Source organism: Neovison vison, chromosome 14 (genome assembly GCF_020171115.1).
Source record: "Neovison vison isolate M4711 chromosome 14, ASM_NN_V1, whole genome shotgun sequence".
NCBI classification, from domain to species: Eukaryota; Metazoa; Chordata; class Mammalia; order Carnivora; family Mustelidae; genus Neogale; species Neogale vison.
Window position 1 is genome coordinate 10358300 of NC_058104.1, and position 15128 is coordinate 10373427.

A 15128-nucleotide genomic window follows, 5' to 3' on the forward strand; every position below is an offset into this window, starting at 1 on the left:
AATCTAAGGATCTAATTGGTTTTATTACGCAATTCATGAGTCAGCTTCCCATCTAGCAAGTAGAGAGATGCCCCCGGGGTCTAAAAACGGAAGGTTTTTATTGGAAGGAGGGTGCGGCAAGAAGTTAGTGGCAGGGTTTTTAGTCATGCATATGACCTCTCTAGTGTTGATCAGGAAATTTCAGATCAGTTGTTAAAAGGTCACATTCCGGGGATAGAGTGAAAGTAATTAAGTCTCAGTTTGCTGTTGGGGGTAGGGGCAAAGGACTCCATTTTTTTACTTGTTTTTCTTTTATAATTTTGTGTAATACAGGGGCACCTGGCTGGCTCAGTTGATGGAACATGAGGCTCTTATCTCAGGGTCGTGAGTTCAAGACCTATGTTAGGGGTAGAGTTTACTTTAAAAAAAAATTATATAGGGGCACCTGGGTGGTTCAGTGGGTTAAGCCTCTGCCTTCAGCTCAGGTCACGATCTCAGGGTCCTGGGATCGAGGCCCGCATCGGGCTCTCTGCTCAGCAGGGAGCCTGCTTCCCCCTCTCTCTCTCTGCCTGCCTCTCTGCCTACTTGTGATCTCTCTGTCAGATACACAAATAAAATATTAAAAAAATAAAATAAAATAAAAATAAAAAAATGTTTAAAATTATAATAGCTAACACCTATTGAATATTTATTATGTATTCCCAGCTGTAAGTGCTTTGCGAGTATTATCCTCCCATTTGCCCTGAGATATAGGCAGGCAGTGGTGTTACCTCTTTTTACAGTTGGGGGACTATAGGCACTGAACAGGGTTAGAGGGAGGAAGTGACGGGGCACAATTGGAACCCAGGTAATGGGTCTCCACCGTCCAGTGCGCTTACCCACAGGGTGACCCTGCTTGGAATCCAGTTGGCAGCTCCTGCATTCCCGGTTCTCTGCTCCCGCTGGTGTACACCTCTGTTCTTTTTTTTTTTTTTTTAAGATTTTATTTATTCATTTGACAGAGATCACAAGTAGGCAGAGAGGCAGGTAGACAGAGAGGGGGAAGCAAGCTCCTTGCTGAGCAGAGATCCCGATGTGGGGCTCGATCCCAGGACGTGAGATCATGACCTGAGCCAAAGGCAGAGGCTTTAACCCACTGAGCCATCCAGGCGCCCTACACCTCTGTTCGTTCCCCTTGTTTCCCATGCTCCGGGCTCTGTGCTCTGTCCTTTTCCTTGCTGCTTGGCTCCCCATCTGCCTGAAGAGCTTCTGGTCATCCTGCACCTTCCTCTTGCCATGTTCTCTCTCTTTTTAAAGCCTTTCCTACCCTCCCTCCGCTACCGAACCATCTAGCCTTTCCCTCCCCCTTGCTCCCAGAGGGCTGTGCACTTAACGTGGTTTAGACAGTCTGCTAAGTCACCTAATGTGGTTATCTCTTGAAGGAGCCACGGGCAGGCTGCCCCAAGATGGGCCACACGGGCATGAACATTGTTTTTGAGTTTGTTAACCTTAAACATAAAAATTGCCAGTTACTTGACCAGCAAAAAGGGCATTATTCGGGAATAAAAGAATTGCAGTTTGGCACAAACAAGCTGTTCCCAAAGCCCAGGCAAGTCTAGAGAACAAAGGAGAGGTAGTGCTTTTTTTTTTTTTTAAGATTGTATTTATTTATTTATTTATTTATTAGAGTGAGAGAGAGAAAGAGCAAGCATGAGCAGGGGTACGGGGCAGGCAGAGGGGAGAGGGAGAAGCAGACTCCCTGCTGAGCAGTGAACCCCATTTGAGGCTCAATCCCAGGTCTGTGGGATCCTGACCTGAGCTGAAGGCAGAGGCTTAATCAACTGAGCCATCCAGGCGCCCTGAGGAAATGCTTTTGAGGAGAAAAGGGGTAAGTTGAGAAGGCTGTTATAAACTAAAAGTTCAGTAGAGTAAACTTGGAATTCAAAGTATGGTGGCTTCTCATTGGCTAAGCTTTTGGGGCAGGGGCGTACGTGGAAGGCATTTCTTTCTCCAGCCGGGACAGTAGAGCAGCATCCACAGAAAAGATGGAGTCCCTCTCTTCTCGTTGGGTCTGCAGCTGATGGTGAGGGTACGGCGCCAACCCCCCTCAACTCCGTTTTGGTAAGGTTTCCTGTAACTAATTTTCACGAGTTAGAAGCAGTCAAAACCCAGCAGATTCAGGAAAAGCTCTTTACCTCCCCCTCAACTGCCTGCTGTACCAGGAAGAGAGCTATTAACAGAGATTCTTCTTTACCTAAGAAATTACCTACACAAGAGGGCACACTTTGTTTTCCAAACATCTCCTGTTACCTTCCTGCTAATGGTCTTCTGCCTCTTTGTATCCTCAGACTCCTACCCCTCTCCTGTGCTCAGGATGTCGCTTAAGCCTTCCTGTTGCCTGTTTTTGGAATTTTGAGTCTGTTCACATTCCCCATACATAAAAAACTAGATTTGATTTTCTCCCATTATGGTCTCACGTCAGTTTGATTCTTAGTCCAGCTAGAAGGACCTTGAAGGGTAGAGGAAATTCTTCCCAACACAATTTCACTGTAAAATCCAGTTCTATGAGTGTAGGGCAGTGTCTTTTGTTTGTTTGTTTTTAATAAAAATATTTTAGAATAGTTTTAGATTTACAGGAGAAGTCCAGAGATAGTATAATCCCAAGGATTTCCATATCCAGCTTTCCCTTTTATTAACATCTGAAGTTAACCATTTTATCACAATTAATGAACAGTATTGATAGATACATTAGCTGAAGTCTCTACTTTATTCAGATCTCCTTAGTTTGTACCTAATACCTTTTTCTGGCTTCAGAATCCCATCGAGGATATCACATTACCTTTAATCACCACGTACCCTTAGGCTTCTGTTAGCTCTGACAGTTTCTTAGACTTGTTTTTGATGCCTTTGAGAGTTTGGAGGATTGGATGTCCTGTAGAATGTCCCTCAACTGGATTTTGTCTGATATTTTCCTCCTGATTAGCCTGGAGTTATTTTAGAAGGCCACACAGATCAAGTCCGGTTCTTAATCCCATTATATCAAGACTGTGTACTACTGAGATGACTTGCACTGTGGATGAGTTGACCTTGATCGCAGGGCAGAGAGGCAACACCTGCCAGGATTGTCTACTGTAAATTCACTCTGCTTCTCCCTTTTCCCACACTGTACTTTCTGGAAAGAAGTGACTGCCTGCCGCCCACACTGCGCATCAGCTGAGGAGTCAGCGCCTCCTCTCTGTGAAGGTGCAGTAACCACATGGATGATTTGAAATTCTTCTGCACAGATTGTCCTTGTCTCCCCTGCTTGTGTATTTCAGTATGGCCTTGCGGATGTTGATTTTATACTTTAGGTCGAATGCAGCACCCCCTTACTTCTTTTGTTGCCTAGCTCGTTCCGGCTCTGGTCATGCGGGCCTCTTTCCTTTGGCTTCTGTGGCCCCTTTACATACTTCCTTCCTTATGAGATTTGGACTTCTTTTTTCCTTTTTAAAGCACATCCCTACTTTCTGGCACTATAACCTACTCCATACTTACCTTTTATATTTCCTGCCCCAGACCTAGAACCAGCCATTTCTCCAAGGAGGTTTGGTTCACTTTTTTGGGGAATGGTTTTAGAAACCAAGATCTGGGGGTTAGGCATGTTCTTTGCCACTGGGTGGTGGTGTTTGTTTAACTGATAGAACAAGGAAACATGTGCACATACTAACCAGTGTGTTTACACGTATTTCTGGATATTTCTAGACATAACCGTGTGTACTGTTCTCTGTTACACTAAACCTGAGCTTATCCTGATGCCTCCAGCTCCGATCCATGACCACATGGATCATTCCAGCCTTCCAGCGTGAGCCTCCAGCCTCGTTCCAGCTCCAGGCCCGTAACCCGCCACTCGGACGATGAGGAGCCTGGCCTCTGCCCTCCACCGCTCACTTGTCCCGTTGTCCAGTTCCAGGGCCTGTGGGCGGTGCCTTCAGAGTTGTTGACCTGTCCCTGTGCGAAACCGTTTTCTCAGCTAGATCCAGTGTTCCGTACAGTTCCTTTGCCTTTGGTCATACAGACACCACTATTGCCAGAATTCCTTAGGGCAGCACTTTTCTCCCAACCCCTTCACAGAAGTTGTTTCATCCGTCGGGTACAGGGTTGGATTCACGTGTCACCTTCTGCATCCATCCTGGGATCCTCAATAACTTCGCAAATTTGCATACATTAGGTTTATTCTTCGTGCTGTGAAGTTCCGTGAGTTTTGACAAATGCATGGCGTCCTGTATCCAGTATGACAGTGTCCTGGGGAATCGTTTCACTGCCTTAAAAAAAAAAAAAAAAAAAAAAAGGAATCCCGTGCTCCACCTCCAGCCTCCTGGCAGTCCCTGGCACCCGCAGTCCCTGGCACCCGCCCGTCTGTTCACCATTTTCCATAATGCCATGTAGTTGGAGTCCTAGAACATGTGGCCTTTTCGGCTGGCTTCCTCCACTTGGAAATATGTGCCCAAGATCCAACCATGCTTTTGCCTGGCCTCGTAGCTCCGTCCTTTTTATCGGGGAACGGCCTTCCAGCCCACGGCTAGTCATGGCTGGTTTCTCCAGTCACCTTTCGAAGTGTTTCAGGTGATTTAGGAAGAAAGCTGCTGCAGACATCTGTGTCCTGTCTGTCGTGCGGGTGTTCTCAGGTCCACTGAGTGTGTGCCAGGGAGGGTGATGGCTGGGTCCTGTGATAGGAGTGTGTTTCGCTGTGTAAGAAACGGGCAGACTGGCTTCCAGAATAGCCGGACCGTCCCGCCCTCCCAGCGCAGGAAACGGGGGTTGCTGTCCTCCACATGGCAGCGCCCGTGTTCAGTTGTAGCCGTTCTGGTCTACATTGTGCTGTCTAACTGTTGTCTTAATTTGGGGCGGCTTCTTTCTCACTCTTGTGTCCTAGATAGTAAACCTAGTAGTGATAAACACTTCATTTTTTGTTTATTATGTTGAAAGAAGGAGCAATTGAAATAACTTCGTCGAATTACCAAAGGACTTGAGTGTGCACCAGATTCCTAGGCCTCTCCTTGAAGGTGATGTTTCCAGGCCCCGACAACATGTTTCTGACACATAACGGATCAGTTGTGTTTACTGTGAGGAGGGGTTGGTGGTTCTTAGAGAACCTTGAGGCAGAGTATGAGTAAGTTCTGCAACAAAGCAAAATCATCAACAGTTTCCACCTTGGAGCCCAAGTTCTAGAGCAAGCCCCCCGCTGGTGTACAGGGAATGGGCTACAAGTGGCAAGGACTGTGTTCCCCTTGGCCTGCGGGGTGGAGGCTGAGGCCCGAGGCCTTGGACCAGTCGTACCACGTGCCATGGAAATAGCATTCTTTCCTGTGCCTGCCGCGCTCAGGGAGCTGGGGGTACTGGCCTGGCGTCTGGGGGCTCAGAGCCAGGTTTTTGATGCATCCCTAGTTTTTCACTCCATTTTTTTCCCATGGTATGCACAGTTTCTCTTTTCCTGTTCTCTTTTTTTTTCTTTTTGTATTGTAAAAATACACGTAACATTTTCCATCTTAACCACTTTTAAGTGACAGCTCAGTGGCGTTCAGTGCGTTCGCCCAGTTGTGCGGCCGTCCCCACCGTCCTTCCCCAGAACTCATCCTGTGAAATGGAAACTGGACCTACTTAGACATGAACTCCCCCCCCCCCCGCCCCCGCCCCGCCAGCCTAGCAACCACCAGGTTACTCTCTGTGTCTGTGCACTGGAATCACAGGCACCTGACTCTGTGGTGCCTTGTTTCACTGCACAGAATGTCCTCAAGGTTCATTCATGTCGTGGCAGGAGTCAGAACGCCCTTTTTAACGCTGAGTGATCCTCTGCTGTGTGCACAGACCCTACTTTGCTTATCCATTCAGTGTGTCCGCCTCACCCCCGTCTCCGCCGGGTTTCCCTTTTGCCTCTATTTCCTCGTGCACTTCTGCAGGCACCGTTTGGCGGAGGCCCAGACCATCCAGGTCCGAATCTTGCTTCCTAGTGGTTTGAGACCTTGAGTAACCAGTTCCATAACCTCTGTGAGCTCCATTCCTCATCTGTGAAGTGGATCTGGAGTAGCGGGGCTTGTCTGTTTTTAAGTAATCTCCACGCCCAGCGCGGGGCTGGAGCTCACCAGCCTGCGATGGAGTCGCGCGCTCCACTCACAGATGCCCGTTAGAATGAAGCGGGGTGCTGTATGGAAAGACTGAGCATGTGCCTGGCACCTAAGAGGTTTTTTAGGGTTTTGTTTCATTACGTTTTAAGATTTTATTTACTCACTTGAGAGAGACAGAGGACAAGCAGGGGGAGAGGCAGAAGGAGAGGGAGAAGCGGACGCCCTGCTGAGGTGGGAGCCCAATGCAGGGCTCGATCCCAGGACCCGGAGATCGTGGCCTGAGCCTAAGACAGATGCTTAACCCTCTGAGCCACTCAGACTCCCCCACATACAAGTTTTTCTACAAATATTAGTTATTAAAACATGCTCGGGGCGCCTGGCTGGCTCAGTTGGTTGAATGTCGGACTCTTGGTTTTGGTTCAGGTCATGATCTCAGGCCTATGGGGTTGAGCCCCACTTTGGGCTCCCCGCTCAGTGCAGAGTCTGCTTGAGATTCTCTCTCTACCCGCCCCTCAAATAAAGAAATAAACCTTAGAGAATAAAACGTGCTCACTGTACTTTTGAAACTTCTCATTCCTTTCAGCATGAGGTTGTGGAGAAGGAGGAATATCCTAAAGCAGTGAAACCGAGTCTGAGAGATGGTTCCAGCCTCTGCCAGGAGTGCTCTCCCGTGGCCCAGCCTGGGGCGTGAGGGTGAACTGTAGACCGCGCTGTGCCCGGGGCACCCCGGGCCTCCCGCCCTGTAGCTGTCTGTCTGGCCCTGTGACGACAGCAGTAGCACAGCTCTGGGTCCCTGGGGGCTCTAGGGGGTACTAGAGCGAGTTCCTGCATATCTGCAGGGAGGAGGCCTGTGGGTGGGCCTGGGGAGCCCGCGGTGCCTGCAGGGGGCCGGAGGACGGGACTGCCTCTGTGCGCTCTGGCTCTCCTGTTCCAGCTCTCGCCCACTGCCCCCGCTCCCGAGGAGAGGGGAGGAGGAGGGGGAGGAGGAGCCGGGAACAAGTTGTCTCGCTGCTTGGTTTCTGGCCAGCTCAGCTGCGCCGTGGGCACCGACAGTCATGCCGGGGAAACAGTGGAATTCAGAGATGCACGTGGAGTGTCGACAGAGGAGGTTTCTGGGTCTGTGGGAAGAGCCGGGAAGCTGGCATATTTGTTGTGGGCAGATCCCTCTGCTACATAGTTTTTAAGTCCTGTCGTGAGAGCTTGCGACTTGGGTGGGAGCGTTGTTGGCCTTATGTTAAGTGTTAAAGTGGTGGCTGGGGACATGGCCCTGCCATGGTGACAGTGACACACATGGGTCGGAGGGGGGAGCGACCTCTAAAAAGCAGTGAGGGGGCTGCCTGGGTGGCTCAGTGGGTTAAAACCTCTGCCTTAGGGTCAGGTCATGATCCAGGATCCTGGGATCGAGCCCCACGTCGGGGAGCCTGCTTCCCCCCCTCTCTGCCTGCTTTTCTGCCTACTTGTGATCTTTCTCTCTCTGTCAAATAAATAAAATATTTTTTTAAAAAGATTTTATTTATTTATTTGACAGACAGAGATCACAGGTAGGCAGAGAGGCAGGCAGTGGGGGGAAGGAAGCAGGCTCCCCACCAAGCAGAGAGCCTGATGCGGGGCTCGATCTCAGGACCCCGGGATCGTGACCTGAGCCAAAGGCAGAGGCTTTAACCCACTGAGCCACCCAGGCGCCCCAATAAATAAAATCTTTTCTTTTTTTTAAGATTTTTATTTATTTATTTGACAGATCACAAGTAGGCAGAGAGAGAGAGGAGGAAGCAGGCTCCCCGCTGAGCAGAGAGCCCGACGTGGGGCTCCATCCCAGGACCCTGAGATCATGACCTAAGCTGAAGGCAGAGGCTTTAACCCACTGAGCCACCCAGGTGCCCCAATAAATAAAATCTTTGGAAAAAAATAAGGGGTGCCTGGATGGCTGAGTCATTAAGTGTCTGCCTTCAGCTCAGGTTCTAATCCCAGAGTCCTGGGATCCAGCCCCGCATCGGGCTCTGTGCCTAAGCAGGGAGGCCTGCTTCTCCCTCTCCCACTCCCCCTGCTTATGTTTCCCCTCTTTCTCTCTCTCTCTGTCGAATCAATAAATAAATATCTTTTAAAAAGTAAAATAAAAAGCAGTGAGGCCCAGTTGAGGGGGTGTTAGGCTCTCTTTACGGATGCTTCTGGACCTTCCTCACAAAGATGGGCTCCAGCTGCCAGCTGCGGCAGACCGGTTCTGGGACCCACCCTTACATCCGAGACGTGGCACGTGGGACTGATGACGTGAGCACCTCCTCTGGCTCCTCACGCTGTGTGGGAACAACTACAGCTGACCCTTGAACAACACGGGTGTGAACTGCGTGGGTCCGCATTTATGTGGATTTTTTTTTTTTACAGTACAGCAGTGTAAATGTATTTTCCTGATTTTCTTATATCTTTTCTTAAAGCCTGCTTTACTGTAGGAATGCAGTACGCAGTACGTGTCACATACAGAATGTGCTAGTGGTCTGTTTATGTCACGGGTAAGGCTTCTGGTCAACAGACTGTTTGTAGTTCCGTTTGGAGGGCATCAGGAGTTATACATGACTTTTGGGGCACCAAGGTACTCAGTCGGTTAAGCATCTGACTTGATCTCAGCTCAGGTCTCGATCTCAGGATCATGAGTTCAAGCCGCGCTGGGCGTAGAGCCTACTTTAAAAAAAAAAAAAGAGTTATGTGTGGATTTTTGGCTGCATGGGGGATGGGCGCCCCGACCTCTGCACTGTTCAAGGGCAAACTGTAGTTCATAATTTCTCCTTCGCGCTTCTCCATTTTAAAGCGTCCCTTGGTTCTCTGGGTCTGTTGGTCTCTAATCCGTTGTCATGTGATTACAGGATCCAGTCAGTCTCAGGAGCAGCCGTCCAGTAGCTCTGAGGAAGCATCTGGAACAGAGGAGGAGGAGGAGGAGCAGCCCAGCTTCATCATGGGGCGATGACAGTGTTTGCCGTCATGGCTGTCTGGAGCCTGGCCCGTTCTGCGGCCGAGCCTCCGAAAAGCCTCCACACAACCCAAGGTGAAAGGAGGCTCTGTTTCCGCTCAGTTCTCCTCCTGGCGCCTTGCTGGAGAGAAGTAAGCGGGAACCCATCCTGACTGTTGACAGCCCCGCCTGTTGGCAGGCCTCCGTGCCTGTGGGACAGAGAGGACCATGTCCTGGACCCTTGGGGCACCGCCAAGCAGAGTTCATTCACGTTCTGGCTGATGGGGGAGCACGTATCGCCTTCTGCCCCTGGTGCCTCTTCTCCTGTTTGGACAGTGATGAGTTTGGACTAGTTTCTGTGACAGAAATGTTTATTTAGTAAAGAACAGAAACATCAGGTTTTGTTCAGACCTGTCTAATGTTGTTCCAAAGCTGCAGGGACGGCTGGGAAGCGATGTGACACGGGGGGCCTGTTTCCAGGCTTGTTGAAGGAAATGGCTCCGGCTCTGCGGCAGCCCGCACTGCACAGTGCAGGACCCCCACTTCCTCCAGCTGAGGGGCAGACTGTACCCCATGATACATGCTGCTGCCCAGCACTTCCCAGTCCCCAGGTGTGAATTGGGGAGCCCCAAAGTTGGGCAAAGGGAAATGTGGGGGCTCAGCCAGGGGCCGAGCCATAGAAGGGCAACTTGGTGTGTGAAGAGAGCTTTTGAGAAAACCAGTTAAAGACTAGAAAAATAAGCAGGTAGAGAATCCAGGCTGGCCTGGAGCAGAGCAGAGTATGGGGAGTCCTAGCCCAACCCGAAGGGAGGGAGTGAATTGGCCAAAAGCTGCATTTTCGTCCTGTGGTAAAGGGGGAGTTGAACAAAGTGTGAGGTGACCAGGGGCAGCCTCTCAGGCCAGCAGGAGGGACAGAGATGGTTTGGTTTAGAGCCTTTGCTCACTTTTGGGGTTATTTATCTCCTGTTCCAAGTTTCTAAGTACATTCTGTGCCTTTTATTGAGTGTGATAGAATTAAGGAAATAGTGGTTTTGAGCGAAGGGAAACTAAGAAGCATTTCACTTGTTTTTTCATTTTTGCAGTATGGATTTTCCTGGCCCCACCCTCAGCCAGGCGACATCTGTGAGCACTTCTGTCCTTTAAGCAATTCAAGCCACAGGAATTTTTCTTTCCCAGGGAGCTGAAATGGAAAATCAGCACTAATAAATTAGCACGCCCCGTGGCTGTACGTTTTGGAACCTGTGTTTCTCTCGCCGCCAGGGACCGGCTGGTTAGTTTTGTGTTTATTTTTTGTTCTACTATCTTGGTACTGTTGGTTTCCTTATCTCCCCGCAAGATGTGTGTCACAACTCTTGCTTTGAATCTCCAGCCTGCATCTCGTGGGTGTTCTCTCGCCCTGGAGGCTGTCCACGGTGCTAGAGCTTGGAGCCTGAAGACCTAGGTATTCCAGGGCTTTTTTTTGAAGATTTTATTAGAGAGAGAACACGAATGGCAGAGGGAGGGGGACAAGCAGACTCCCTGCTGAGCACAGGTTCCAATGTGGGGCCTGATCCCAGGACCCGAGATTGTGACCCGAGTCATAGACTCTTCACCCACTGAGCCACCCACGTGCCCCCCTGGGGATCCAGTTCTGACGCCGCCTCTGGTGCATCTGGCCCGGAGCTTATTAATGTGATGGGTGGGGGGCGAATGCCAGAGCAAACAGCAGGACGTCGCACTGGAGGGTTATGTTCTGCACCTTTCCTGGGTTTTGGAAGAGGATGTTTAGGTAGGAAGTGTGTAGTAATTTCTGGCAGTTTTTAAGGGGGTGTCAGTACCAAGTAAACAATGGTCTTCAGGGTATCGTTTGAGAAAAGAAAACAGGTATCATCATGGAGAAGAGAGCAGGAGATATGGAGAGACTCTCATCCCACCCCCCGCCAAGAAAAGCCTTGATGAGGAGAGAATCATTCAGTAATGCCCCCGCTGATCGGCTTGGGGAGGTGGTGGGCACTGGGGACTCGATCCACAAAGGTGTGCCTAACTTGGCTGTCTCAGGAAGCCTTGCGTATAAGAATTCTGATTTGCTTCATTTACTTCCTCGAACCCTGCGTTTCCATTGAGCACTTCATGGGACAGCCCATGCCAGCCAGAGTTACTTGCATTAGACTGTATTACTCCGTCCTTCAACTAGCTGTCCCTTACAGATTTACCACACGAGATTTATAAATACAGAGAGATCTGGAAACTTTTTTTTTTTTTTTTTTAAAGAATTTTATTTATTTATTTGTGAGAGACAGAGGGAGAGAGAGCGAGTGAGCACAGGCAGACAGAGAGGCAGGCAGAGTCAGAGGGAGAAGCAGGCTCCCTGCCAAGCAAGGAGCCTGATGTGGGACTCGATCCCAGGACCCTGGGATCATGACCTGAGCCGAAGGCAGCTGCTTAACCAACTGAGCCACCCAGGCGTCCCGAGATCTGGAAACTTGAACGGATCACCCAGCAAGTTAAGTGGCTGAGCTGGCCTTTGAACCCCAGCAGAATCCCACCGTCCAGCCCCTGCACCATAGTGCTGTGCTGCTCTGGGGAGAACCATGGGGGGCCCAGACCTGCTCGGGAGGGAGGCCGGTGCAGCTCTCTTGGTGCCAGAGCTGTAGGCTGAAGGCCGCTCCTTCGTGAGCTCCCAGTGCGTGTGTGTGTAATAACGTATATGCTAGTTTTAAATATAGTTGCCCCTTATTGTTCACAAGGTCTGTGTTCGTGAATTCACCCGTTCACTAACGCTTACTTGTGATGCCGAGATGAGGACTCGTGCTTTTGCGGTCACGGGTAGACGTGCAGAGTGGTGACGAATTCAAGTGGCCCCACGCAGGGTTTGCAGCTGAGTTCAAACAAGGCAGTGCTCTGCCTTCCTGTTCGGCTCACACGTGTCTATTTAATGGCAGTTTTTTTTGCATTTTTTGCTTTTCCTGGATGATTTTACCTTTTAAAATGGCCCCAAAGCACAGTCCTCGAAGTACTGTCTAGTGTCCTAAACAAGAAGGCCGATGTGCCTTAGATGAGCTCTGTTCAGGCATGAGTTACGGTGCCGCTGGCTGCGAGTTCGTCATTAGCGAATCAATACATGTTCATGCAAGTGTTTTCATTTTTTTTTTTAAAGATTTTATTTATTTATTTGACAGAGAGAGATCACAAGTAGGCAGAGAGGCAGGCAGAGAGAGAGAGAGGAGGAAGCAGGCTCCCTGCTGAGCAGAGAGCCCCATGCGGGGCTCGATCCCAGGACCCTGAGATCATGACCTGAGCCGAAGGCAGCGGCTTAACCCACTGAGCCACCCAGTGTTTTCATTTTTTAAATTTTTATTTCTTAAGATTTTTTTTTTTAAAGATTTTATTTATTTATTTATTTATTTGACAGATCACAAGTAGGCAGAGAAGCAGGCAGTGAGAGAGGAGGAAGCAGGCTCCCCGCTGAGCAGAGAGCCTGATGTGGGGCTCAATCCCAGGACACTGGGATCATGACCTGAGCTGAAGGCAGAGGCTTTAACCCACTGAGCCACCCAGGCGCCCCTATTTCTTAAGATTTTTTTAAAGTTATCTCCACCCAACGTAGGGCTTGAACTCACAAGCCCTGGATCAAGAGTTGCATGCTCAGGGCACCTGGGTGACTCAGTCCGTCGGTTAAGCTTCCAGCTCTGGATTTCGGGTGAGGTCAGATCTCGGGGTCGTGGGACCGAGCCCCTGGCACAGAGCCTCCTTGAGATTTTCTCTCTCTGCCCCTCTCCCCCATAAAAATAAAATAACTTAAAAAAAAAAAGTCCTATGCTTCCCCGACTGAGTCAGCCAGGCACCCCCAATGAAAGTGTTTATAAACAAAAATACACATAAAACACGGTTATGTGACGATTGGTTGATGTGACGGGGGTGGGGGGGTGTCACAAAAACACCCCTGTTTCCCCAAGCAGCAGTGGTTCAGTATTCACTAATCCGCACCCAGCATTTGCAGTGACTTTCTGGAACACAATAACTACCATGAATCATGAGAACCAACTGTGCGTGTGTTTGGAGAGTGAGGGAGCGTGCGCGAGCCAGCCTGGCCTTCCGGAGAGCGGCGTTTCCCGGAGCACGGATTGGACGTCACTGCTGTATTCCCTGTGCGCACAGTACTTGGTCTCACCGGGGGGATCGGAGCTGGACTCCTCTGTCCCGCTCTGAATGTAGGACCAGAGAAGTCACATGGGAGGGAACCAGCACTCCCCGCCTATCCCTCGGTCTTCCCTACTGCGTTCATCTCCCATCATGTGTTTTCACGTGTCCTTTCCCGGCCCTGTCCCCCGCGGCGAGTACCCAACTCCTAGAGCAGAGAGAAAGCAGAGGTTCAGGCTGAGGCCTCCTGCCCCACCACTTCATCCTGTCCAGCTTGCCCCACGTGCCCTGCCTGGTGCACGCCCCCACCCCCCAGCCGCAACACCAGAGCAGGGCCACTGCCCCAGGCTCTCCTGTAAACCGCCACCCCATGTACCTCCTCCCTTCTCAACCCAACTTCCAGAGAAGTCTGCGTTTGCTTCCACCACTCCCATCATCCCAGGGAGCCTCCAGTGTTGCCGCATCCAGCCCGGGGGCGTCTGTATTGTATAGAAGCCCAGACCCTTAGCATCGCTGACAGCACTGCCTTCTGCCTTTCCCTGGCTTGCTTCTCTGCTCAAATTCTAAATGTTAGGGTGACCTAGTGCACTGCCTTTTATGGTCAACACTCAGGCCCCAGGAGATCTTAGTCTGACCCGCCACGGCCTTAAATACCGCCCTCAACGGCTGTCTTCCGAGTTGTGGCTTCAGCTTCCCTTTGGAGCCTCTGCCTCAGCCTGGGTCCGTGTCCCACTCTCTCACCCCTGCTCTGCCTCTTCCCGCCCATGCCCTGGCCTCGGCGGGAACCCAGCCTGTTCTGTTTCCTCGCACCCATCCCTTGTCCGCTGCTCAGCCTCCTGCCACACCAGCGTCCCTCACATCCCCCGGTCAACTCTGAGCGCCACCAGAGCGGGGACCTACCTGTCCTGTGCTTTGCTTTACCTCTAGTGCCAGCACGGGGCCTTGGACATCACAGGTACTCGGTGATGTCCGGTTCGGTGACTGAGCAAATCTCAGGGCCTGAAATTAGGCAGGGAAGTTGTTTGTACCTGAACAACAGCCCCTGTGGCAGGAAGAGCCTGAACAGGGGCACACGGTCAGCGTGTGTGTGCCGGGGCTGCAGATGTGATGCCCCAGGCCGCCGCAGAGCCCGCCTCAGACCTCCAGACTGCCAGACCGGGTCCGGGAGGCCCGACTGTTCGCTGCTCAGGCATTTCAGACGCGCCCCCCCGGAAGCTGCTGCCGCAGGTGTCCCTGTATCCTCAGAAACGGACTTGGAACCTGTCGAGGACTGTAACTAGTTCAAGTTCCCTTTCCTGTTTGCGACATGGAGCTTTTTGGAAAAAGCCAATTATTCATTTGAGTTAGAGGAGTGATATTTTGTTGACTTTCTGAAATAGGAATATAATTCAGTTATATTCAGGCTGCCTGGAAGGGGAGCGGGGAGGACTCAGTTTCCTTCGGCAGTGGCGCTGGAACCGGGTACGCCTTCTCCCCTGTGCAAGTTCATTTATGTCTACCTTTTGGCGCATGCTTGACTAAAGTGAGCTACTGTTACCGTATTTTTTTTTTAAAGATTTTATTTATTTATTTGACAGAGACCACAAGTAGGCAGAGAGGCAGGCAGAGAGAGAGAGAGGAGGAAGCAGGCTCCCCGCCGAGCAGAGAGCCCGATGCGGGACTCGATCCCAGGACCCTGAGATCATGACCCGAGCCGGGGCAGCGGCCCAACCCACTGAGCCACCCAGGTGCCCTGTTATCGTATTTTAATATATTTCTGTAAAGAAAACACCATGGCACAGGTCCTGAAGCACTTTTCAGTTTTCTTATTCCACAGAATATAGCAAATGTTGAATAGGACCAAAAGCTTCATCTCAAAGATCCGTAAGTGTACTTGGCCCAGCACTGGGGATGATGGTGAGCAAGACACAGGCCTTGGCTTGAAGGAGCTCCAGATCTGATACGAGACACAGACAAGAGAAAGGTCAGTGTGATGGCCCCATAGCACAGGATGGCATGTGACCCAGGCCTCC

At 50.7% G+C, this 15128-nt stretch overlaps 2 protein-coding genes across 2 annotated transcripts in view; both read left to right on the forward strand.

The window, feature by feature from the left end:
* Nucleotides 1-10225, forward strand: part of PRKRIP1 (PRKR interacting protein 1) — a 24346-nt gene extending 14121 nt beyond the window's left edge. Inside the window, exon 6 of the mRNA XM_044233568.1 lies at nucleotides 8915-10225. Within this exon, the coding sequence (XP_044089503.1) occupies nucleotides 8915-9015 (101 nt within the window). The 3' untranslated portion in view covers nucleotides 9016-10225. The remainder of the gene's footprint in view (nucleotides 1-8914) is intronic.
* Nucleotides 10197-15128, forward strand: part of ORAI2 (ORAI calcium release-activated calcium modulator 2) — an 18674-nt gene continuing 13742 nt past the window's right edge. The window contains exon 1 of the mRNA XM_044233562.1: nucleotides 10197-10267. The gene's annotated coding sequence lies outside the window, so the exon portion shown is untranslated. The remainder of the gene's footprint in view (nucleotides 10268-15128) is intronic.